The sequence below is a fragment of the Ailuropoda melanoleuca genome, chromosome 9 (genome assembly GCF_002007445.2).
Source record: "Ailuropoda melanoleuca isolate Jingjing chromosome 9, ASM200744v2, whole genome shotgun sequence".
NCBI lineage: Eukaryota > Metazoa > Chordata > Mammalia > Carnivora > Ursidae > Ailuropoda > Ailuropoda melanoleuca.
The window spans coordinates 57,876,765-57,904,349 of NC_048226.1; the positions used below are offsets into that span (position 1 = coordinate 57,876,765).

The 27,585-nt window shown below is 37.4% G+C and overlaps 1 protein-coding gene across 1 annotated transcript in view; it reads right to left on the reverse strand.

Moving 5' to 3' along the window:
- MMP16 (matrix metallopeptidase 16) overlaps window positions 1–24,576 on the reverse strand; it is a 292,060-nt gene extending 267,484 nt beyond the window's left edge. Inside the window, exon 1 of the mRNA XM_002919052.4 lies at window positions 24,409–24,576. Coding sequence (XP_002919098.1) covers window positions 24,409–24,540 — 132 coding nt within the window. The 5' untranslated portion in view covers window positions 24,541–24,576. The remainder of the gene's footprint in view (window positions 1–24,408) is intronic.
- Window positions 24,577–27,585: the final 3,009 nt, after the last annotated feature.

Below are 27,585 nucleotides of genomic sequence, written 5' to 3' on the forward strand. Positions count from 1 at the left end.
AATATATTTTATACCTTAAAATAGCAATTTAAATTAAGCAATTTTTTTTGAGTTATGATCTCAATTTTCCAAAGGGGCTGAGTCTATCAAAGAAAGGTATTTTCAAATGTCTTTTTTTTTTCAAATTGTTCCTCAAATCTAATAACCATGGTGTTTCTGGAAAGAATTCAGAAATGTTCTCCAGCCCTTAATCTGTTTTCATAAAACACATGTCGGTTAAAGAAGTAAGGTAATTCTGGAAATTATGTAGTAATTTCTTTGGAAATTATAAGTGAAGCACAGATGGTAATACACTGCTTTTACAGGATATATTTTTATATGCAGATGATATTACCATGAACCCTGTACTGCACCATTTTTCTCTAACAAGATATGAAACAGAACCGTAACAGGCACACAGAGGAAAAAAAAAACACATAAAAATGAAAATAAAACCTTAGATATAATATCTTGCTTAATGAATTAAAACGATTCATAATAGAAATACATTCATAATGGACCATTTTATATATAATTCCTAAGTGCTAACTGACATTAGTTTGGATAAAATACCAACAATATGCTTATCATCCAATATTATTTCCCAGCTCAAATTTCCTCAGTCTCTATCATTCTACAATCATTTATTTAGCTTGTACTAATTGCCAGGTACTCTGCTGGAATAAAAAGCAGAAGAATATGACTCTACCTTCAAGAATTCTAAGACATATGAAATGAAGTGAACAGTGATTTTAAGTAGTGGCTTCAACCACATTTACTACTAATGAGATAGTTGGTAACATTTTTCTTTAAAAATAAAGTAAGTTTGAAAGAAGTTATTGTCTTTGACAAAGAACAGTAAAATTATTATTTTAAAATTAAAAATAAATTTCCAGTATGTTTACTGTAAAGAAATAGTAATACGGTATTCAATCCTGGAATTTCAATAGTCTTTTTTTTAATTCTAGTATAATTTACATACAGTGCTATATTAGTTTCAGGTATACGACATAATGATTCAACAGTTCTATACGTTTCTCAGTGTTCATCACAATAAGTGTATTCTTAATCCCCCTTATTTTTTTTAATTAAAAAAATTTTTTTAAAGATTTTATTTTTAAGTAATCTCTACACCCACATGGGGCTCAAACTTGCAACCCCAAGATCAAGAGTCACATGTTCCATCAAATGAGCCAGCCAGGCACCCCTCCCTTTATGTATTTTAATCATCTCCCTATGCATCTCTTCTCTGGCAATCACCAGTTTGTTCTCTGTATTTAAGAGTCTGTTTATTTCTTTTTTTTCCTTTGTTAATTTGTTTTATTTCTTAAATTTCACATATGAGTGAAACCATATGGTATTTATCTTTCTCTGGCTTATCTCACTTACTATTAGGTCCATCTTCTTGGTCCATCTATGTCATCATAAATGGAAAGGTCTCATTCTTTTTTATGGTTGAGTAAAGTCCATAGTGTGTCTTTATCCATTCATCTATCAATGGACACTTGGGTTGCTTCCATAGCTTGGCTACAGTAAATAATGCTGCAGTAAACACAGGGGTGCATGAATCTTTTCAAATTAGCAGTTTCATTTTCTCTGGGTAAATACCCAGTAGTAGAATTACTGGATCATATGGAAATTCTATTTTTTTTATTTTTTGAGGAACCTCCACACTCTTTTCCATAGTGATTGCACCAATCTACCATTTCCATCAACATTCCACAATGGTTCATATGGTATTTACTGGAATTTCAATAGTTTTAATATTTCATAGTTATATTTTTATCAGATTGGCTAAGATATAATTTTGTCCAAAGGGTTGCCTCCCACAAAGCTAAATACACATGTCTGATACTCAATATGCATACTCAGGTCCGAAAAGGTAACCCCCCGAGAGTACTCAGGAAGGCAAGTTTGCTAAAGGCAATATGGTGGGCGTGGGTACTAGTGTCACCAGCGGCTGCTATTAATGGAAGAAAGATTGCAGATTGCTCTAATGAAGAAGTGCCAATGTCTGGCAAAGAAACCCTGTAGACATGCTTCTCCCAAACTCAGACAACCTCTTTGTAATAACCAAGAAAGTCTCTTGAGACCTGAGAACAGCGCCTTGTGGGTACTGGAGAGAATAAAGCTGCATATGTCACTTCAGCTAACCATAGAGATGACCTCTCTGAATATGGCCTACCCCAAAGATCAGGATGGTTTAAGGACTTGCCCATTAGAGAAAAAAAAAATGATGGCATATCTTCCTTAATGACCCAGTGTTGCTCTGCCACCGAGGTCCTTGGTAGAGTCAAAACAGAGAGTCTACCCCAGCTTATTACTACATGTGCTGTGCAAGGTTGCCTGAGTGTGCTCTGAAGTTAGACTATCTGGAATTGATTCCCAGCTTTCACATTTATTATTAGTTAGGCAAGTTTTTCAACTCCTAAGTGACCTCGATTTTCTTGTTTGTCAAGTGAGTACAGTAATAATATTTTAAACCTCCCACAGAGTTAAAAATGGAATAAGGTAATATACATAATATTTAGCACCACATCTGGCACATCTGCAAAGTGCTCGATAAATATTGGCTACTTTTCAAGCCAAAGGAGCTATGTCTATGAAGATGACAACTGGAGTAAAGATATTCAAGGCAAACAAACATTACAATTCTACCATATGCAAGTGAATTCAGTAAGTTCAGCTGCACACAAAGCAAAGATCTAGGTCTCTTAAAAAGGGTAGAGAAAAAAAGAAAATTATGGTTAAATAAAGTAAAAAAGGTAGCTAACTTATACCTTTTCCTATTCGAAGTGATTAGAAGGTAAAGAAAGAAGGGGAACAAGCCAGTAAGACGTCACCATTAGGAGAACTGAAGAAAAAAATGTGATAGGAACAGTTTGAGTACATTCAGTTAAAACTCATAACAGCCTTAAAACATTTCATCTCCTCTTCTCCAAACCCCCCATGTAAGGAATAGTATAAGAAATCAGATCCATGTAAGCATCAAAGTGCAGACTGGGAGGTAAAAAATGTACTGCTTGTAATTGCCAAATTGACGTGTGGAACAAGAGATGAACCAGAGAATTACAGGCCAATAAACCTGAATTCAATTTAGAGGAAGAAATGGAAAACACGTGGAATTGCTCAGATAACAATCCTTGCGGAAATTCTAGGACCGTGCTTCCCGAAGTCAGATCAATGGTTGGGCAGCATTAAGATCACGGAGGGGGAGGGGAGACATTTTTCACAATGTAGACTCTGAAGTTCTACCTCAAACTTCCTGAAATAGACTTCTGGAGAAGAAGCCAAGGAATCATCACTTTAGACAAGCTCCTCCCGATGACTCATCTGCAGGTTGAAGTCTGACACCCCCACAGCCCCATAGCACAAAAAGAAGCGACAGCAAGAGAGGATGAACAAAATAATACTAATGGCTTCTTTTTGATTCAGTGGCACTTATTTTATGATTGCCTACATATAATGAGTATTATCCATATTGTTTAACAAGTGATATCTGACTTCAAATACGTGTCACAATGGTAAGGGTACACAGTTTGAAAAATCAAACTGAATTTCAATATGTGATTGCATTTAACTTTAAATGGATCTGCCGAATTTTTTAAGCATGGACAACCTATAGGTAAAATTGCCTTAGCTCATTTCTAACATTAGATTTGTAGCTTGTAACTTGCTTAGTACAAATGCAAAATTTTTCTTTTTAAGCTTAACATTTTAAAATTCACTGGGGGAAACGAGGTCGTGACAACTCCATGGGAGAAAGGTACAACGGACAGACGGATAAAGCTGAGTTTACTCAGTGAAAAACTCAGTCCTGCTTGCCTACACTCTGTAGCTACACATGCATCTGCTCCCAATTTGAGGGGAATATATTGCAAACACATTAGTTCATATTTTTCATGGCTAACCTCTTCTGTTCAGTAAATGAACATATAAAGTCCTGCTTCATGCTTTTGTTTATCCACTTTTATCAATAGGATGTTTAAACAAAAAGTCAAAAAATTAAAGTCCTCCAAACTCCAAATTCTTCAATTAATACTAACTAACACTCTGTCTCTTGATCCTTTGTCTGGATCCCACCTGGAAGAACTATAACCCAAAAAGGAAAGGATCCTGGAGCTGAAGTCCTATTTCCCGTCACACACTTCTTCCATACCCTCCAAAAATACTTCACCACCATAGACATGCCTACAGCACAAACATAAAAGTGAATAATTCTGCCTCCTAATTTTGAAGCTATCCAGATATTACCAAAGCTCTTGCCACCTAAGAAGTGAATTGTCACTATTTCATCAGATGAGTCAGGGTGAGGTGATTTATGGTGATATTATTAGACTAGTTGTATTGTAACCTGCAATGATAAGTCCTAGGAAAAAATAAGTTAGTCAATTATATTTCAGAAAACAGATAAGAGACCTCTTAGTCACAAAGTCATTCCTCTCCAACCTCGTATAATTGAGTCTATAAAGATAGAGTCTATAAATGATAGTTTATATTACAAACATCAGAACTTGGAAACACACTGCCTTATTTTCTATCCTAGTTTCTGGCTGCATCCCTTGTCTCTCCAGACTGTATCCACAGCAAAGGCCTTAACATCTATGTTTTGTGTGTCCTAGATGTTAGACAGAAATTAGAATGCATATTTATATACTTAGGCTTATATTTCCTTCCTGTTTAGGCAAATAAAAGTGTCTGCCATGTTGGAAAATGCCAAAAACATTCACATTAAAAAGGCGAAAGCAATGCAGACCATATGCAAGTAACCTCTCTAGAAAAGAGTGGCCAATATCCTTATAGTTTCAACTGCCATACTTTTATTCAGAATATTAAAAACATACATTCTATCAGGAAAAACTGTGTTGGGAATTCTATTTTTCTATCTCATAAATTATCCTCTAAGATTGAGGAAAAGCTGGATATGAAGGGCTTATTCTTTCAAGAATCTGAAACTGGAGTAACTCTACTACCAGCTAATGAAATGCCATCTGTCACCAGCACAAAAGTGACTTCAAAACAATGGATTGAAGGGAAAAACAAGATGAAGAATTGTAAGGTTTACTACTTTCTACACATGTGGTTAAAGGTGGGTAGAGTCAGGAAGTTGAAAGACTAATGTGAGAGGTGGAATTATTTATTTTTGCTTCATATTAATGCAGTAAAATGTAATGTATCATTTACCCTACCTTGCTATAAAAACAGTACCATCCTTTATTTTAAACTTAGCTCAATAAAAGACTAGGCTTACCTCTCATAGGGCTCCATCCAATAATTCTACAACAAATGACAAATACTCTTTCTAGCAACACTAATTCTTCCAGGGATGATGTGCAGTGGGGGAAAAGTCCTTTCTCGGCCTTCTCTTGTTTCCTCAATATCCCTCCTTCTCATCTCTGCCTCTCTCCACTTTATAACTGCAATAAGCCCCACAAGTAAGACTTAAAAACAACAACAACAACTCTGGGAGCGTAAGTGTATGATCCTCTTCTTTACATTTTCCTGGAAGCAGGAAAACAGTTATCTCCCTTTAATATCACTGTCTTATTTGCTACAAAGTTTAAAAATAAGATGAAAATCCCAAGATGTATATAAAAAGCTAATTTCCCAAATAGCTCAGAAAGTTCTTTCAATATATGCATGCATACATATGCTGTATTCTATATCTTTCCTTTAGGAACACACATATATATGCATGGATATAAGATTATGTGTATATAGTTAGAAACGTGTTTAATTGTAACATTACAGACAAATTTAAATGACGATGAAACAAAGATGCTCTTAAATTGAATAGTGCCTAGAACTGTGATAACTGAATCATAGCTATAGCACAAACATCTTTGCTACTGAGGAAGAAAGCATATCTCTAATGAAGTGATTTGAGACAAAATGAACTTGCCAAAGTGTGAATTTAGCAGGTATTTGGTAATGTCTTAGTATTTTCTCTCTGTCCTTTTGCCCTGTTAAAACTGTTTTTCAGGAAATACATAAATAATAAATCCATATATCAATATTCAAATGGCTAAAACTTTTTACTGTTTCACAAGGTCTTTTTATCAACAGTAGGCAAGAATCCAAATAATAATAAAATAATATTTATCAATCACATATCCCAATGGTAATTTCTGTCATTTGATCATTGATACCATAGCTGAATTCCCATTTTTTACACCAGCACACTTTCTCATAAACCCTGGCAAGAACATGGGAATCCCAAGCCCTCTTTCCTACTCTGGTTTCTACCACAAACTTCCTGTGAAGCCAAAGGTAAAGTTAGGTCCACAACCAGGTCCTCAGATTCCTCACCTAAAAAAGCACTGGTGTATGGGCACCTGCATGGCTACATTGGTTGAGTGTCTGACTCTTGGTTTTGGCTCAGGTCGTGATTTCAGGGTCATGAGATCAAGCCCCCATCCGGTTCCATGCTCGGCAGAGTCAGTTTGAGATTCTGTCTCCCTTTCCCACTTCCCCTCCCACTTGTGCTCTCTTTCTCTCTAAAATAAATAAATAAATAAATAAGTAAACAAATAAATATTTTTAAAAAAATTATAAATAAAAATAAAAAAATAAAAAACCACTGATCTAAAATACAGTTGAGGTCCCAAGGTGGAAAAAGAATTAGGGGAGCAAAGAACAACAGTCTCAGCACTTTGCTGTCACCTGTAATATAAAATTAGTTGAAGAAGTTTCTGGAACCAAAAAAGTTACTTATTTCTCTTCTCTTGAGCACAGAGACTGAGGATAAGTTAAAAAATTATTGCTTGAACCCAACAGTAAGCCTCTTGGCTTTGTGTTTTTCTCAGTCACACTATTTCAAAACTCTGCCACATTTATTCTAATTTCTGGGCTCTGTTATACAGAGTCACTCGTGCATGGTGACTATTATTACTACTTTTCCACTGAAACTTTACTCATGATAATTGCCTCTAAATAGGTAACAACCCTATAGCAGAAAACACACCTTGATCCTAGCTTGTTCAGAGAAATTGAGGGGTAAGGACAAAGAAAAAAAAGGGGAAGAGAAAAATAGCCAGGAAGGTAATTGTGCATATGTGAGGGGGGAGGCAGTTGGAAATGCCAAAAGAAGAGGGAAATAGATAAAAGGGGAAAAAGCAGAAAAGAAAAAAAAATAAATCAATTCAACTGCTTTAGACATCTATTGTTGAAATTCTGTCCAAGATGCCTTCTCTTTTCTGAGGAAACTACTACTCCCCCACTCCAACTATCAGATTATACAGGAGCTGCCATTCATGGTCTCACAAAGTATTTCCAGCTACAGGAATAGGCAAGTGATCCAAACTAGGTTAATGAGAAACTTTCTTTAGGGCTTTTCATAGCAGAGCTGGAAGTGTAAGCATATGGGCAGAGGGAAGATATTTTCTCTAAGAAAAGTGATAAAGAAAAATGGTTGCCAGGTGATAGGAAACCGTATAACATGGAAACAGACAATCTGCAACAAGAGAAGGAAGCCAACCAACCACGAGAAGCAGGAGTGAGGGTAAGACAGAAAGCTCTGCAAAGGTCTCAGCTTCAAGATCTCTGCAACTGCTTGTTTGGTCAGCCCTTCCCCACAATCAGTGACCTACACTAGTATTTTCCAATAAACCTCCTATATTGGACAAGGTGGTTCAAACTGGCTTTCTGTTGCATGAAACCAGGAGTCTTGAATAAAAGTCTTGAATAAAATGTCCAAATTTTATCACAAAGTTAATCCATTCGTTGTCTCATTCAGAAGACAATTTTTGTCCACCCACCACAGCGATATTCCATGGAAATACCATGACTACTAAGTCAGAGATCCAAAACTTAAGGAAACTTTCAAGGAAATATAAAGAAACAGTAAAAGAAAAACCACATTAAAATTGAGGGGGAAAAATAGAGAATATTGATGATATACCAAGTTTCAATATCTTGCCATGTTGGTCATGCTGTGTCTCACCATCAATCTTTAATTTAAAGGCAATATACAAGATTCGAGAGTTAATTATCCTGGATAAAGCAACTAGGATTTTAAATATTTTTAAGGTTAACTGACAATCAAAAACAAATGGGTAGTCGCCTCCCTGAAAGTCAGAATAAAGACAATGTGCCTAGTCTCGCAATAATTACTTAATACTGCTCTAAAAGAACTAGTCAGTACAATTATCCAAAAGAATGAGAGAAACAGAAGGTCCAATTATCTTTAAGTCTAAATAATATGACTATGTGTCCAGACCCCTCAAGAGGATCTACAGAAGGATTATATGATACAATGATGCTTTAACAAGGTGGGCATTTGATAGTTAATATGTAAAAATCAATAGCTTTTCTTTTTGGTTTTTTTTGGGGGGGAAAAGAAAATATCAAGATTTGTTTTATTTTATTTTTTTAGAGAGGGAGGAGAGAATGAGTAGGGGGGCAGGGGCAAAGGGGAGAGAGAATCTCAAGCAGGCTCCACACTCAGTGCAGAGCCCAAGGCAGGGTTCAGTCTCATGACCCTGAGTCAAAATCAAGAGTCTAAAAGAACTGAGTCACCCAGACGCCCCTTATTTTATTTGTTAAATTATAGTTGACACATTACTTTAAGGTGTACTCAGTGATGTGACAATTACTGTATATACATTAAAAAATGCTCACCACAATAAGTGTAGTTCTTTAAACAAAAATTGTTTGGTAAATATAGTGGAAGTTCTCATTCTAAATAGCACAGAAAAGGAAAAAAAAGTAACTCCAAATCTATAGAAACCTGCAAAGCACTACCAAAAAGAATAAGTTTGGTATTGTCCCAGGAAGATTTAAATATAGCAGTAGAAAAAGATTGTATCTAAAAATAGGTTGAATTATTTGTGAAAATTAGGATAGGACAAAGGCAGCTTTTAAATCAGTGAGGATGTTATAGATTGAATTTCCAATCCCAATCTTTCCCTCCTTCTACATCCACACTCTTGTGCTGGCCTCATCACAGGCAACGTGTACATCCAAACTCCTTGACCTTGGGCCGTGCTATGTAACCAACTTGCTTGGGCAAAAGAATGTGGTCAGAAGACACTGTACGCTGGTTAAGAGGCTAAGACTTCAGAGGCATCACAGGTGGCTACTTGCCCTCAAATGTTTTTGCCACCACTAAGGGAACATGTTCCAGTTTTCCTCTGGTTTTAAGACTACCTGCAATATCCACAGCAGAGTGGCCCTCGCCTAGCTATGTGAAACATAGGTGCTCTGGACCACCCACAAATCCATCAGATCAAATAAAATTTGTCTTAAGGCATTGTACTCTACAGTTATTAGTCCTCAAGAAAACCTAAGTGCTATGGAGAAAAGATGTATTAATCTATAGTGCTAAAGTGTCTGTTAACCAGTTTTGGGGAAAATGAGTTAGATTCCACTTTCCATACCTGAACCAAAGTATTTTACTTAGAGATTTAAACAGAAAAAGAAGAAGAAAGAGAAGAAGAAGGAGAAGGAGGAGGAGGAGGAGAAGAAGAAGAAGAAAGAAACGAGTGTTTTTAAAAACAGCTTTAAGATGCTGGATACTTCTTAAAGCATGATACAAAACTAAATGTCATAATATAAATGACTAATTAATATGAAAAAGTGAATTAGCAAAACCAAATTGGTCAACAAATTCATATTATTACACGGGACAGAGAATGGGTCAACTTACTTAACACAAATACAGCTGTTTTAAAACAGTAAGAAAGAGAAGACAAAGAATGGCAGGAAAAGGAAATCTGTGCAATAAAAAATGTAAGTGACTTAAAGTATTTTTAAAATGCTGAATATTGATATTCATTTAATTTGCATAAAATTATTTTTTCACCCACCAAATTAGGAAAAAAAAATCCTTTTTTTTAAAAGATTTTATTTATTTATTCGACAGAGATAGAGACAGCCAGTGAGAGAGGGAACACAAGCAGGGGGAGTGGGAGAGGAAGAAGCAGGCTCATAGTGGAGGAGCCTGATGTGGGGCTTGATCCCATAACGCCAGGATCACATACTGAGCCGAAGGCAGATGCTTAACCGCTGTGCCACCCAGGCACCCCAGGAAAAAAAATCTTAAGTAATGGCAGGTCTGTGTGGAATCAACCATGCTCAAGCACTGTTGAAAATTATTTTTTTTTAGAGAGAGAGAGAGAGAGCACACACATGCATGCACACACCCATGAGAGAAAGCGGGGAGGGGCAGACATGGGGCAGTCCACACCCAGACATGGGGCTCGATCTCACAGCCCTGAGATCATGACCTGAGATCAACAATCCCACACTTAACCGACTGAGCCACCCAGGCGCCCAAGGACTGCTGAAAACTAGTAAACTGATGTATTTTGGGGGTAGCAATTTGGCAGAATTCACCAAAATTATAGATAAATATACAGCTAATAATAAAGCAATTACACGTCTAGAAATATTGTTTGTTAAATAAACTCACACATGCTTAAGTAGGCATATTGTATTATTACTTATAATGGAAACACCTTGAAAATAACCTATTTGTCCAGCAAGAATGCTGTTGTTAAGTAAGTTACCACATGAAGTTACGTTACAAGCATGAAATTGTTCTTTATGTATTGATAGGAAAAATTCTCCAAAGTAAATATTTATGTTAAAAACATATAGAACATTTTGAATAATGTATTTCCATAAAAAGGAAGAAAGGGAGAAATGAAGTCTGTGTACGTGTCTACAAAATCTCTGGAAGGTATTCAAGTAACAAGAAGAAAAGAAAACCAGATTGTCGTTTAAATGAACGGAACCTACAGCCGTTGGGCAGAGGGCTGTCTTCAACCAAAAGACTCAGTAAGTCTTGCCATCCCTAATATGATGCTGTACTAGAAGACTCATTTTTCCTGGTGAACACAGAAGTGAGTGATGGACTGTTCAATATTCAGAGGGCTATATTTCCTCACCTCCTAAGGAAGATGTCATCTAGATAGTATGTGTATAAATGAAAGACTGACGAAAGTCCTATTTCTCCCTGTTCCTATCCTGCCAGTTACCAATGTGTAGGTGTTCAGCAAGAAAAAATCCATCCAATTTCAACATCTCTTGAGTCAGTTCTTCATGGGTCTTCAATACTGTACTTGTTACAACAATAAACATGATCTAATTTTAATGTAAGTTAGAAATTCAAACTATTATGTGGTTATGCACTCTTAGGGTTTTACACGCTAACACATGCAAAAGTTGATAGCAAATCAACATTTTTCTCATCTGTGTAGCTAAAAGAGCGATTGAAATGAGTCAAGATGTCCAGTGAAATACAAGAAAAATTGTTTTTCCTCTTTCCTGGAAACTGTCTTGGGAAAGTTGCCTTTTATTAATAGTAATAACTACAACTGAAGTCACTGAACTAGAACAAGGTTATTTTCCTTTATATTTATTTCCCTAGCTGTTCGCAGACACACTTCTGAAAAAAAGTGACCAATTTTTCTAATGTCAAGCCAAAAGGTCCTTATATAAAGGCTACATCAGTGAAGGAAGATATAAAGTACTTATTTATACCAGATATACTAATATAACATAATGGAGATGACTAGAAAAAAATCTGGAAGTCCTAGCTCCTTACCAGTTAAACACTGATCATTAAGATAAACATATCTTTGATTACTACAAGCTAAACAGTTTTAATAAAGTAACTGAAGCAAAGTAAGGTATAAGTACCACATTTTTACCCAATAAGTACTAAATGAGTTAAGGGAAATAACAACCATTGAAATGGGTCAGAAAATATCAGTTAAACTAGAAACTAACACCTATGAGAGGGGATGATGTAATCCATTCATCCTTCAGCACATATCTACTGAGCTCTGTACTTGTCTTAGGGCAGTGTTAGGAACATGAATTACAGCAGTGACCATGGCAGATACACTGTCTCATCATAAAGTTATAATTTACTGTGAGAGTCAGACATGAATCTATTACACAAAAACCTTGTACAACAGGTTTTTGGCACATGCATTTAATTCACCAAATTTAGCCATATGCTCCAGGGAAACAGAAAAAATATTTAATTCAAATCCCCTTAAATTTCTTCTCCAATAAATATACTTTGGCCTACATGGTTCCAGAGACAGGAAGACCAAAACTCAAAGGCACAGAGAAACAAAAGACGTTGATACCTGGCTTCTGAGTGTCCATGTGCCAAGTCTTAGCAATTAACGAGCTATTAAATGGATTTTCAACAGTAATTTTAGGGTGAGCTTTTTGTCTTACACACATACATCAGTATGCAACTTTGAGGTAAGATAAAACACTCTGTGATTACAATTACAAAAGGTACTTTGAAGAGTAAGTAGCAGAGAAGGTTATTATAAAAGCATAATGGGCTCATTTTCTGGTGGGGGTGCAGATGGGGATTAGAGAAGGCCAAATAATGTTTGCTGGTTACTAAGGGATGCGTACAGGGGTGGTAAAGAAATGAAGGACTCAAGCATTTTGAGGAAGACTCTAAGGCGCATGGATCTTGGTATATCCAGAAGGAAAAGAGAAAACAGAATACCTGCTTGAACACTGATTCTCAAAGTTTGGTCCAGGAACCTCTGGGGGTCCTAAAACTCTTACAGGAGTCCACTAGGGCAAAATTATTTTAATATGATGCTATTTGTCTTTTCACTCTCATTTACCTGGAACTGACAGTGCAGTTTACCACAGGCTACATGATGCATAGTATTGTAAGTGTGAATACACAAATAAATATGAAAATCCAACTATCTTTTGTTAAACCAGATATTACAGATCTTTGAAAAAATCTAAAACAATATTCTTTTTACTCTTGTTACTTTGAAAAATTTATTTTTCATAAAACGTCCTGTTTATCACTCATTTGAACAATTTGATTATGATGTGCCTTGGTTTAGTTTCCTTCATGTTCCTTGCACTTGGGATTCCCCGAGACTCTTCGATCCATGAGTTTATAGATTTTCTACAAAATTAGGTAAAGCATTAGTCATTATATCTCCAAATGCTCTTTCTGCCCCCTCCCTGTTCAGGGACTCAAATTACATATATATTAGGCCACCTGAGGTTGTGCCATATATCCCATGGTCCATTCACTTTATAAATGTTCTTCTCACCCCCTGTTTCACTCTGGAAAGCTTATATTGCTGACTTCAAGTTGACTTTTTTTATCTCTTCAGTAATGTCAAATCTGTTATGAATTTCAAGTGTATCTTTAATGTCACATATTGTGGTTTCATTCTCTACAAATTCAATTTGAGTCTTTTTCAATCTCTTCCATGTCTCAAGCTTTTGAACAAAGAATACAGTTATAACAACTGTTTTAATATTCTTATCTGCTAATTCCAACATCTGTGTCACTTCTGGATCAGTTTAGATAGACACTGCTCCTCATTATGAGTTGTGTTTTTCCACTTCTTTACATGCTCGGTTAATTTTTTTATTTTTTTTTATTGAATGCCAGACATTGTGAATCTTAAACTGTTGGGTGCTGCATATTTTTGTATTCCTGTACATCTTATTGAGCTTTGTTGCGGGAAACAGTTAAGTCACTTAGAAACAGTTTGATCCTTTCAGGTCTTGCTTTTAAGACTTTTTAAGCAGAACTAAAGCAGTATTCAGTCCCAGACTTTGTTCACACTACCGGAGCACGATGGTTCTGAGTACTCTACCCTCTGTCCTGTAAATAATGAGGCTTTCAAGTATGCCTGATGGGAACGGGCACTATGCCCAGCCCTGTGTGAGCATCAAGCATTGTCTCTTCTGATTCCTTTAGTTGCTACTTTCCCTGGCCCCCAGTTGCTACTTTGCAGAAATGAGCAGATCAGTTCTAAACTAAATATCCAAGGGAACTCTCTACAGACCCCCAGTGCTTTTTGCTCTGTGAAACTCTCTCTTTTCTAGAATTCTGACCTGTGAATTCTAGCGACCTTGGTCTTCTCCTACCCCCAGCTCCATCCCTAACACAGGGAGCCTGCCTGGCTCAACCTGGCTCTGCATCCCCTGTCCTTTTGTGTGGAAGCTCTGTCAAGGTGGTCAACTGAGAAAATACAGGGTTCGTTCTGTTTGTTTCCCATCTCTTAGGGATGACATCCCTTCATTATCTGATGTTCAATGACTTGAAAACCATTTCTTTCCTATATTTTGGTAATTTCACAAAGTAGGGTAAATCAAGAGCCTGTTATTTATCTTACCCCATTATCCCTTACCTCTTTAATCTTACAACAACCCATGAGTTGGGTACTATTATCTCTAATTTACACATGAAGAAATTGGGGCACATGGCCAATGACCCGGCTTACTCAAGTTCACTGAGTTGGTAGTGATACAGCTAAGATTTTTAAGGATCTCTTCACAAGTTCTTGCACATAGCCATTATGATATACTGCCTCTAGAGGAGGTGGGAGATAGTTGAATGAATATTTCACACTGAGAAATGTTACAAAATCAGTTAGATTCTCACCTTTGTAAATGGGCTTAGAAACAGTTCTCCTTGAAAGGCTAATGAATGAACTAAGTAAACGCTGAAAGCTATACACAGCAACGATCTTAAGGACAAACGATGCTTTTTTTTCAGTCTTTTTCAGTCTTGCAACCACCAGGTTGAAGTTTCTATTCCCTTCACAACAAAGACAATAACCAGATTATCAGGTCTATTCTCAAACAGTGAGGAGGTGTTCACTAATTTCTGAAGCATGGATCCATGTCAAAATTAACCTAACTCTGAGAAAGGTCTCATTTATATTACAATTAAATATATTAGAAGTAATAAAATAAACTGGTTTCCTTATAGCTTCTACCCAAGCTATGCAACATATAAAAATAGCAAACTCCAAAACTCATAGAACATGCCAGGTAGTAACCATATACATACACGTTCTTCCCCGCATGGCACAAGAACACAGACCTGACACGGGTTTTCCTTTACATTTTCTCCAATGTTCTGTTCTTTTCATCTTGGAATGTAATCACATATAACTAAAACTTTGAAAATCACATTTAAAGAAAAACTGCAACATGGCAAATAGCTGAGAAAGGGAATACTATGATTAATTTGAAATTATGTCACATTTAATATTATATGTAATTAAACATAGGCTAGCCACTTTCTAATGAGTAAAAAATCATAAGGAGTATTCAAGTTTAAAACTATTGAGCACCACATACTCAATCTTGAATCAACAAATCATATCAACAACAGCCCATTCACTTTTTTACTCCAGGCAAGACTATGCTAGGGTAGACCTAGCATTTTCATTATGCATATTAATTATCTCTTTTCGGTTTGAAATACAAAAGATGTGAACCATGGAACTGGGTCATACAGACTTATTGGGAAATTGGAAATTAATTCTTGCCTCTATTTACTTGGTTAAGAGCCTAGGCTCTGCAGCCAGCATGCCTGCTTTGATTCGGGGCTACTCCACTTTGGGAGAATTAGAGATATGTGGCCTTAGCAAGTTCCTCAACTTCTTGGTGTCTCAGCTTCCTCACTTGTGAAAGAGAAACAGCAGTGTTAACTCACAAGATTGTAATGAAATTTCAATGAGTTGATATATATGAAGCACTTAGAACATAATCAGGCACTCAGCAAATGAGCAACCAGAGTTAATTAACATTGTTTTTATTATTAAAAGAAGGTATTCAATAAAATCAATTCTATGCACCTCCATTTTATTGGTTATTTGGATCTCGTCTAATTAGAATATAATGCCAGCACATAATTGTTTCTAAACTCTGGTCATCTCATTGGTGGGAATGAGGGTGCTGAGCTCAACCCTATTCTTATTTAAGGAGATTGCTTGGCATTTTCTCAATGCTATGATTACAAAACCTGTGCTACAGACGAACAGTGAAGATCACAAATCAATTTTATGAATAGTCAAAATAAGGCAAAGACTGCTTAAGTAATTTGCTTGAGTCACCCATGGAACAGACAATTTCACTCAATCCACATTCAGGAGTAAATCAGTAATTATATGGATAAAGCTGTTACAATATTAAAACACTCAGACCTCTAGAACAGTTTTATCGGTAACTGGGAATGAGTTTTTATAAACTTGTTCTCAATTTCATACAAATCATTGAGTATACATTTGATTCTGGAAGTCATCTGAATCTATTCTCCCTTCTTCACAATGAAAGAAGGGAGGGGTGCAAATGTGGCTTTCTGTAAAATTTTACCTGATTTTCAAGCGTGGGGTCCTGTAAGTCGTAACTCAAATATGAAGTCCCTCAAGACCCCAAACTAGAAGAAACAAGTAGGAGCACAAGGAGGAACTGCCTAGCAATTGTTTACAGTAAAGGCGGAATGAAGTCACAGCCCTTAGAAACCCAAAACAAGTTCAAATATCTAATCACTATAAACAATGAGAACTATCAACACATGGTATGAATTCAACTGTGAAAGTTCCTATGGAAAAAATGCCTCCACTGACATCACTCAGGGTCTGACTCTGCATCAGCCTGTGCAGAGGCACAAGCCTGCATTCCACTGACATCACCTCAGGTGCATGCAATTTGGGGACATGAAATAAAGTTCATAAAAGTATCCAGCTTCCCTTAAAAAGAGGCAATTTATTCCCCCTTAACTTAAGCGTGACTAAAACAAATACTGCAAAATTCCATTCCAGTGAGTAGTTTATTTGGGTTTATTTAGTCATTTGAAGACATCACTCTAAGGACTATTTCTCCGGAGAATATCTGTGGGGCCCTGGCTTACTCCATTTATCCATGTTTCATTTAACTGACTAGATTAAAAAACCTTTTAAAAATCTGAATGATGCTTGCGAGGAAATTATAATATCTTAATTAAATGCTGGTGTGTCCCATACATTAGTGACTTTTTTTATCCTCCCTTCTTCCACCAGAGGTCATATTATAATCTGCTCAACTGAAAACATGTCTGAAGTTCCTATTTAAAGAAAAAAGTTTCACACTTCTGTGACTCATTTCGTACATATTTTAAAAAAGAATAGGTAAAACCCATATTTTAAAATATGCTTTTGTTGAAAAACATTTATTCAACAAGGGCCTATGGCAAACATTAAAAATTAGATAACTTTAGTTCCACAAGCTTTTAAAATTGGATTTTTGCTACATATAACCTAAAAGGCACGATCAAATTAAATTTAGTCCACCTCTCATCTGTTAAGCCTACAATTATTTCACTAGACATTTTAGTTAAAATGAGACTTTCAAAAGCACCTGCAGTCACTATAATGTATAGTTTCTGACCTTTCTACACCTAAAAGCAAGGGATATATAAAGCAGTACTGCATTATAACATTCTTTGTCAAGCTGTCATGCCCAGAACTCCTGGCCTCCCTGAAAAGTGCTAATTTCCTTCTTAGTTCATCAAATATGTAATCACTGGTGCCAACTGGCTCTCAGTAAACCCATCTCACATCTTAAATCATAAACCATGTGTTCACTGATTTCCTTAAACTCTCTATGATTGGCTATGATTCATTTTAAGACATGTGATTGCACCTAGTGTCCTTGATTTTAAACCAAATTCTTCTACTCCATTGGAGTCTTTAAACAGCTCAATAGCTCCCTCTAGCCTCCTTTTATATACTACACCGCAGATCACGTTTACTCAAAGGTCGGGGGGCCACAGTGGGATTATTCTTATTCCCTTGGCTAAACTTCTGTTAAGAAGCTCATCTACATATTCCACTGATCCAAACCCAAGAATGCACAATGCCAAACGACTGTGGTGAAACGCTAAGACAAAGAACATCCATTCAGAGTGCTAAGTGACAGGAAGCAACAATCAAATATGGTTTTATGAATAACCTCAAAATCTATAAATAACTTTCCCATGAAAAAGAAAAAGAAGGCAAATAAAAAATTGAGTATCACACATATTATTACTTAGTATTTTATCCTTTTAGCATGCAATATTTTTGCTGTTCACATAAGCTGCATATTTTATAAAACAAATGGAATCTGATTTTTCACATTCAAAATCAAATGTGTTATAAAGAACAAAAATAACCCTCAAAGAACCATGTGCCAAAATTATTTTCCACAATGGGTAAGAGGGATAGACAGTATAAGCACTTCATTTCACTACAAAATACGTGTATATTTTTTATAGATAATAAATAGATTTGAATTTTGAGACCCTCTCCCACCACAAAAAAACAAATTTTGATCTTATTTTGCCTTGCCTTTTTAAGATTGAAGTGCCAACTTATAGATGATATAGATTTTTCAAAGTCATATTTTTAACATTAAATTTTTAAAATATGTTACCTTGGCCAAAAGTTGATTTTAAAATTACATACAATTTGCTGCCAATGTTTTTATTACTCAGCAGGAGGCCAGGATTATTTTCAAAATGGAACACCCTGTGGCACTACAGATGATAACAAATGTTAGCAATAAGCCGCCCATTCTGTATGTCTTCATGATATCCACTTCAGAAAACAAAAAATCTGAAACACTCTACCTTTGACATCCAGTTGCCCCCAAATTTATACGGTAAATATGTACAATTTTCCTCCATCTATCCAAATTAAAGCTTGGAAGCAAAATACAATAGGATTTTAAATTTGGATATGTCTTTGGTGATAGTTTCATTCATTTTTTTTTTTTTTTTGCAGATGCAGGCATTAAAGAAATGACTTGTCCAAGAACAAAGCTATATTATTAGTACCAGAACCAAAGTTAAAGCCTGCATCCCTTGACCTCTGGCATAGGGCTCCATTACATTATATTACTAGCTACCTTTTATTCCCAGTGTTATAAGAACAAGATTGTTGCTGTTTAAAAATGTCTTTGTCATTGTAGAAAACACTTGAATATCTCTTTCTGCCCATCCCCCTCCTTCCTCAATTTTAAAAAAAAGAAACTTTATGTTCTGGATTTGGGGTAGAACAAAGACCTGGCCCAAGTTATATACTGAATCCCACTCCTGTAGATAGGAAGCATATGGGCCTTGAGCCAATTAAAATAAACAAACCCATTGAATCATAAGACCTATTTATTTTCCATGGTATTATAAGTTGAACAGATTTCTGCAAACTCAGTTTTGTAAAAGAAGGTGTGAGCTGAACTTGACATTCTATGATAGTAACAGATGACAAGACAAAATGTGCAAATCAGATTCCTAAACTAAACTGTCTAAGAAAAGCCCACGGGAAGAAAATGTACTGATGTTAGTGGTTGATATTCAGTATATTACACTTTTTTAAAATGAAGAAGGTATTAAAATAAAATTTTCCTGGACCAGCTGGTTATGTCCTAATCTGATAGACTTTTATGTAATTAGATGCTATCATAATAATTTACCTTTGAATCAGCATCCTTTTTTTTACTACTAATAATGATATTTTAAAAGTACTGACTGTTTAACTATGTGAAGGCATGTTCTTATCTATCCATCTAACTAATATGATATACATGTATTCATTTAATCATCAAAACACTTTATGAGGCAGGTATTATTAGTATCCCCATTTTACAGATATGTACAGTGAGGCTCAGAGATTAATGAACTTGCCCATTATTAACTTAACAATTAACTTACAAGTAAAAGAGCTCGGATTAGAATGCAGCAGTCTGGTGCCAGATATGTCATCTTAATCACTATGCTACTCCACAACAAAAAACAATTTGATGGATGTAATTATATTCACAGATATTTAAAATAAATTGTGACAGAAAGTAACATGAAAAGTGACTTTCTCAATTTGAATATTCATTGAAGGGTCAAAATCTTTTTCTTTTGACAGTGAACAAATTTAAGTAATTGACTCAAATATCCAATGGCTTTTTTTTTCTTTTTTGGTCCTGAAATAATTCCAAATGGTCATTTACCAAATACTCTGAACAGGTACGTTTTGAGTATCTAGGGTAGGTCAGGCAGTGAAATAAATTTACATAAAATAATTGATTAATCCAACTTCAAAGAAAAGAATTATACTACTGAACAAGTACCTTAAAATTTTATGTTCATAACCTTAAATAGCATGAATAAGAAAAAGTAAAAACTTTAGATCTATCACTTTTAACATGACTCCAGAGATTAAAAAAGCTGTTATTGAACCCAGCTCTATCCTTACTTGATGGGGAAGAAGACCCTGAAAGAGGAAACCCAACTCTATAGGAAAGAATAGACTTGGAAAGTTGTTCTCTGTGGATTTCTCGGGGATAGTAAGAGACAATCTACCTTGCTGGTCTACACTCACCTGCAAGGGTTTCATAAATAACCCTAGATGTGGGGAACTTGACCAGACAACTCTGAACAGAGAAAAGCAAAAGGTGGGACACAGGATAACCTGAGGTTTACTGAGTCTTCTGGTCTCCTGGTCATACCTTGTGGTCCTTAAGAGCATTCTGAATGGCCAGCATACCTGAGATGTCTTGTAAAGCTTGGAATTTGCAGTAGGTAAAAACCTTCATGAATCAGTCACACAACCCCTGTTCCTGCCCAATAAAAACCGCTACAGTGAGAATTATGGGATGTAATCAAAATGGCCCCTTACTTAAGGGGGCTGACCAGATCAGTGTCAGCAACCTTCCATGTGCAAATGAAATAAGGCATGTTGATTATTCTGACCTTTCAAGTAGATTCAGATAAACCTGACAAAGGTGAATAAATACTAAATCAGTTAAAGAAACGTAATTCAAGGTAGGAAAGGGTTACACTCATGATTCATAGTATTTGTCACGAAATATCTTTTTTAAAAATCTAGAATCTTCTTTTGTGAATTAGAAACAAAATCAATCTTTGCTTTATCAAGAATTTTTGTCACAAAAAAGTAGTCATCTTCTTATGCTTTGATATGTGCACATTCAGAATATCACATTTTTATTTTACCATTAAATTAGCTTAAAATAATTTTCCTCATTAGAAATGTATGCGATTCTTTAAAAAATAATAAAGAATATGTTGTTCATATGTTTAACATTTAATAAACTATCAAAGTTGATAATGAAAGTTATTACTCTCATGAACTAAATATATGTGTGTATGTTTGTAAACATATATACATATGTATGTATATATATTTTTTGAAGTAGGATCTATGCCCCGAGTAGAGCCCAATGTGGGTTTTGAACTCATGACCCTGAGAGCAAGACTTTAGCTGAGATCAAGAGTTGGACAGTTAACTGACAGAGCCACCCAGGTGCCCCTCATGAACTATATTCTATCTCAAATTTCATAACAATAATGCTTGCAATGTACCAAAAAAAACCCCACAAAAATTAAAATATAAAGAGCCCCAGGATCATGAATATCCCTATAAGAAGACCATTATTTTAGACGCAAAATGATTTTTTAGAGCATAGAAATTCAATCTCCGTTAACAATTTAGCTTCATCTGACCAATGAACACCTCTGATTCAGACTGCTATCCAATGATAGTAGTCTTTGACTTTTAGTTAATATTAGCAATGTACTTCCTTTGCATCATGGTAATGACTACACACTGAAAGGCCCACTCCCCAAAAATGGATCCCATAGTGTACAAAAATCTTTAAACAAATATACAGTGAAAACTTGGCATTAAAAAGTGTTCTTCCTAAAACATATAAGGAGAGGAATAAATTCAATCTCTTCCATAGTACTAGTTCTGGTAGTGTCGACCCTTTCTGTTTAGATGTTTCTTTTTGCTTCTTAAAAACAAAAACAAAAACAAATAAACAAAATGTACCCTTTCTCTGTAGCAGGCTTTCATCAGCATATTAAAAAATATCTCCTGTTCTGATAACTGAGAATTCCAAATGCTTATATTCTTAAAAATAAGGCAGGAAAGAGTTAACATGAATATTCCTACTCAATCCCCACACCTCCAGGGGGAAAATATGTTTTTGAACCTTAAATTAATAAGGATGAAAAGTACAGGGGTCACAGCAATTGTGAAGTTCAGTGAGGAATAAAGCACTGTAATCTCAGCTGTCAGCATAAAAAGCATCTCTCAGAAGCTTCGTTCCAACTACAATAACTTGGTGTGCTTGCTAGGAAAAAAATTTCTGATCATATGAACTTCATGCATGATTGATACCATTACTGTTTAAGACTGTCCTTGAGAATCAATCAAACAAAGCATTCCCAGTGTATGTTTTGCAACCAAGAATGAAGAACACAATATAAGTGCTTTTCTGGACAATATGTGATGGACTATTCTTCCTACTAGAGCTTCCTACCAAAAAGAAATATCTAATAAAGATGAATCAGGCAGAAATTCATGTCAGAAAATATCCTGTCATCCCATGTTCTTGACAGTATGTTGAATTAACAAGCAGCTACTCTTATGATTGAAAAAAAGAAAAATAGAGGTTATCATTACACATAAGGAAGTATATAAACCCAACTAAGGATATGCTCAAGTGCTTAAAAAAAACTAACTGGAAATAATACAAACTATGAAGCATAATCTAATCTAAGTCACTATGAAATCTTTGTATCAAATGAGGTTTTTAAGGTCTCAGATGGTATCAACCTCTTATCAGTCATAATTAAATATTTGCATTGTATAATAAATATGGATGACATAACATAAATATTCTAAAAAAATAACTCTTTCCATGAACCATTTTTTTTCACATACATTTCGAAGAAGGGATCATGTATATTTGAAATGAAATCTCTTTTTCAGTAAAATCAACTTTTCTTGCATAATAATATCTGATTGAACTGAGGAATTCAAACTATAAAGAAATACAATAAAATTTAGGTCTAGCCTTAAAAAGAAAACCTAATAATCATCCAAACACTGATGCTATCCCAACAATCTCTGAAAGCAAATCTAAGACTTTCCCAAAGCAAGTAGCCACCAACCCAGACTCTCCCTTCTACTTCAGAGTGAGCAAAATAAAACCGAGCACTTACTTTTACCTACCTTCCCCATGCCCCACCTTACCACCATCACCACTACCACCAAACTGAAGCAATAGGCCCATCAGCTCACAACATAAATAACAGCTTGCCACTTTCATTCCTTCAGTCTATGAACTAATTGCTCCTTCATTTCAACATTAAATCATCTAGATTTCAGTGTTAGATAGAAAAATCCATCTGTGGCATATAACTCTGAAAGTTCAAATGTGCAATCAAGAGAAGTCTGGACTTTCAGCCCCTTTGCATCTCTCTTTTTATTCAGAAAACCAAAACTGTATTTTTCAAAAGGTTAAACAGTTTTGGTTTTCTAAATGGGTTTTTTGTGTAATACAATCATACTTAACATCTGTAAACTTCTTTAATTTTTGATAATGGTTCTTACTTTTTCAAATACTTTGTTTCTCCACCAACCATCACTTATTACATGGAGTCCTAAGAGCAGTTTATATAAACACAGTTATATTCAGAATATGGCCTCACACATGGCATTTATTATGCACACTTGTATATAAATCTGTTACATGAAACATGTTCAAAAGCTGTGCAACAGGTCCTGCTATTGTGTAAACACACACTCCCAACAAAATGACAGTAAGCTTTAAAGAATCAACAATATTTTAAAAATCATATTATTCTTCCGAGACTTAATTGTAGTTCTTTTGAGATGTCAGAAGACAGAAGATCTCATCAAAAGGAGTATATTTTACTAAAACCCTCTTTGTATTCCACTGTGTATGTTATAAACTGGAGTTAGAGCCCAGGTGTATACACACTTTCATTGATTTACTGCACATAACTGGCTTTAGTGCTGAGTTGATGACAGGAAGAGTACTTTGGCAGAGGTCTGACAAGTCCTTATCCTCAAGTTCCCTTCTGCTTTATGTCTGTCTGTTCCCAAAGCTATCAAAGTAAAGCAAATGACAGACTAAAACCTCTCAGTTTTGCCATGAGAGTGTGAAATCAAATTAAAAACACACCTCAGAACTATTACTTGGGCCACGTTTATTTTCAATCGGCGGGGGAGGGGAAGAGAAGACACTTTAAAAGAGATGGATTTCATGCCCTCTGTAGTCAGATCTAGTTACAGTGTATTATGTCTAAGTGAGAAAAAGACTCTGTCTAGTCAAGTGTTTTATCACAAAGTAATGTTATTAAACATATCAAGTATTCCCACGCTCTCCTCTAGATTCTTTGATTTTAACCTCCTTTGTTAGGCACAGAACATGGGAAGAAAGATTTCAGGAACAATACCAAGGAAGCACATGATGCCAAGCAATGAATTCTGTATTTCCTGAACAGTTTATTCATCATAAACTCAAACTGCTTCTATTAAGCCACACGTTTGCTATATGTAGGACTTCGCCTCTTCCCTGGGCGACAAGCATGGACCGGCTACAAATGTATCTCCGAGAGCGCAGCATCGTGCTTTGTGCTGCTGGGGATAACGGATTCTCAGTCTCGCGCGCATCCATCACCTAAGACACAGGGAAACTCAACAAGGGTCTCGTCGTCTGTAAAGGAAACAATGTGTAGAGACCCAGGCTGCTCTGAGATACCAGGATCCCAGGAGTGAACGAAATGTTTCAGGGAGCAGCCCAGGCAAGGGAGAAGGAAGAAAGCTCTCATACTCTTACCTCCACATTGAAATACTGCTCCGTTCCGCAGACGGTAGCACATAAAATCCAAAGCAAGGTTTGCAAGAAAAATACCCCCGAATGATGCACGAAATCCAACCGTCTTCCAGTGCTGAATGTGAGTAAGATCATAGTGAACTGTGCTTCAATGGATGGACGAGCTCCCCTTCGTTGTCTCCCTCTCTCCCTCCCTCCCTGCTTTCCTTTCAAGAAAAAGTCCTCCGGGTGGGTAAGGAGCCTGCAGGTTCACCCACAGCCGGGCAAGGGGAGGAGACTGAGGGCCCAGCACTCGGCAGCCCCCTAGAAACAGCGGCGGAGGCAGGGTCAGCAGCAGCCTGCATTCACCATCCTCGGGGGCCCGTCACCGGGAACGTGGCGCCCAAGTTCACCGGCGGTTCCGGCTCAAAGCGCCGAGTCGCAGCCGCAGCAGCAGCAGCCGCCGCCGCCGCCGCTGCCGCCTCCAGCCCGTGCGTCCTCCTCCTCCTCCTCCTTCTCCTCCTCCTCCTCCACCGCCCACTCCTCCACAGCCACTGCCGCCTCCTGCTTCTGCGGGAAGGGCCTTCGCCGCTCCTCGCTTCTCGCCTCAGCTTCTCCTTCCCTCCTCTCCTCGCTCCCCTCCAGAATGTTCATCCGTAATCTACATAACTCCTCCTTCCCGGGGTCTGCCTGACTCTCGGGCCCTCAGCGCGCGCGCGCGCACACACACACACACACAAACACACACACACACACACACCAGCGCGCGCGCGCACACACACACATATCTGCACATGAGCACACACACAACTCCACACACAGACGCGCGCGCGCTCTTCTTAAAGGAGACGGCTTGTAAAGGGGAGCAGCTACTGTACCGCGCACTGGAAGTAGCCAGACCTCCAGAAGGGCCCTGGGTTGGGACGAGGTCCCTAACATACCCGCCCACCCCCTCATCCCGGAGACTGGAACCCAGCAACCTGGGCGGCTCCATCCTTTCATCTCACCCACCCCCTCCCGAGCATCTAGATACAAGTGCGCCCCTCCCCCGCCGGAGACTGGGTGGGGCTCAGGCTGCAGACCCTGGCTTGGGCTGGGGAGTGGCCCAGGCCTGGTCCTGGAGAACGGCCGGCGTCCTCAATAAAGCGTTCCTGGAAGGTCAGGGGGCGCTGGGAATCAGGGAGCGCCGGAGTCACTGTGCGCTGTTTGGGCGCTCCCGTTGGTTGCCAAGCTGGTCAAGTTTGGGAAGCCTGAGATAGCAAGTCCCGAGCGTCCAAAACTTTGTTGGGGTCCACCGACCGACCCCGTGACCTGTTGTTTCCCTGAATTTCTTTTACCATCACTACACCCCGCCTTTTCGGGCTAAGGGAGTAGGCACAGGGTTTGGGGGTTGGTGTCTAGTCAAATACAAAAGCTGGAAGAAGATGTTCACTTTCCAAAAATGTTCTATCCGGTGGACGTACGTACACACTGGGACCCAAGAAAGGTGGTCCCGGGTGTTAACGAAACACCGACGCAGGGAGGGTGGGGACGCTGGAAAGAATCCCCGCTTCAAGAGCGAGGGGAAGGGCTGGGGAAGAAAGGAGGGGGAGCAGCCTGAGGAAAGGCGAGTAAAGCAGCTGGCAAGGGCGGGAGGAAGAGGCTGCGCGCAGACCGAGCGGGGGAGAGGCTGGCGGGAGCGAGGAGAGCTGCAGGCAGGAGGAGGAGGCTGCTGGCAAGCCGCTCAGGAGAGCTGCGGGCAGGGGAACTTCAGAAGAGGTTGCCAAAAAGGACTCGAGCCGCGGCAGTGTGAGGCAGTGGACAGCGGGGGCAGTAACCGCCAGCCCTTGGCAGGTGATGCTTTGGCTGAAAGAGAAAGGGGGAAGGGAAGCAGGCAGGCATCTGTTTGGGGGCCTTGCCAATAAATGTGCTTCTCCTTGACAGCCAGCAGAGGGGAAGAGGAGCCCACGGGAAAGAAATGCAGGCGAGGTTGAGAATAAAGGCTGCTCCAGGTATGACAGCTACCTCGATGAGATGGAAGACAGAATTGACAAGGCAAATTTCATGGGTGGGTTGATAAAGCAAGAAATAAAACTGCAAGAGGTCATATTTGGTAAGCAAATAAAAAACGTTGAAAAACGCTTTGCCAAAAATTGCATTGGACTATAATAATTTGAATACTAAAGAGAAACACAAAAGAGCTAAGAGAACAGAATTTTGCAGCTAATGCTATAAAAACGGAAGAAAATATGACCCACCTACTTTGACCCGAGACCTCTCAGGGAGCCTTTCCTGACTGTCTACTCTATGCACAACATGTCCTTTCCACAAAATAAGTTTGAAGACATAATAAGAAGAAATACCTTATATTGTGTATATTAAATTGTATATTCAATTCGATTTTATATTAAAATTTGCAGAATGTTTTCACACATAGTATCTCATTTAATTTTCACAACATTCTTAAGGATTTTGTTTTTGTTTCACAGATGGAGAAATCACGGTATTAAAAGATAACTTTCTAGCAAACATTCAAGTGGCAGAATTCAGACCTGAGTTTTCTGACTCCCAGTTCGGTGCATTTCCTGCTACATGACAGTGACTTTCTATATAGAAATCCATTTCTCCTCTTAACAGTTTTATAACCCATAGGTTGAGATGAAGTACATAAAAAAAAAAAACAAAACAATGATTAGAAGGCAGCATGAAAGCAAGATCATTATATAGAAGTTAAACAGTGTTGTGCGCCAAAGTAACAAAATGTGGTGGAGAGTATTTGTCAATAAATCAACAATAATTTTAATGTATACATTATATTTAGCAAAGTGCAAAATTAGAGAGGGGAGACAAACAAACAAAAAAAGTATACCCTTTTCCTAATCCTTGAGATAGTATTGAAAGGCGGGAGATTTAAAAAATTTATGCAGGTCGTACATGAAAACAGTTCTAAATGGTGAAATCCTTGCTAAATGAGCCAGAATATTAGCAGACTTCATCAAGGAAGTAGAATGCAAGTTGAGTGCTGCTGGCTAGCAGCAAAGAGGGATTTCTCACTCCAAGCAACCTGTTTGTCAAAGAAAATACCTGAGCTCAGAACAAAGAGATGTGGAGGATAAGATATGGGGAGGGGCTTGCAATGAAATATTAAGTTAACATTTCATCAAATAGTCAAACAAGGATTGCTAAACCATTTTAGATAGGAATAGTTACAAGAAAGATTAT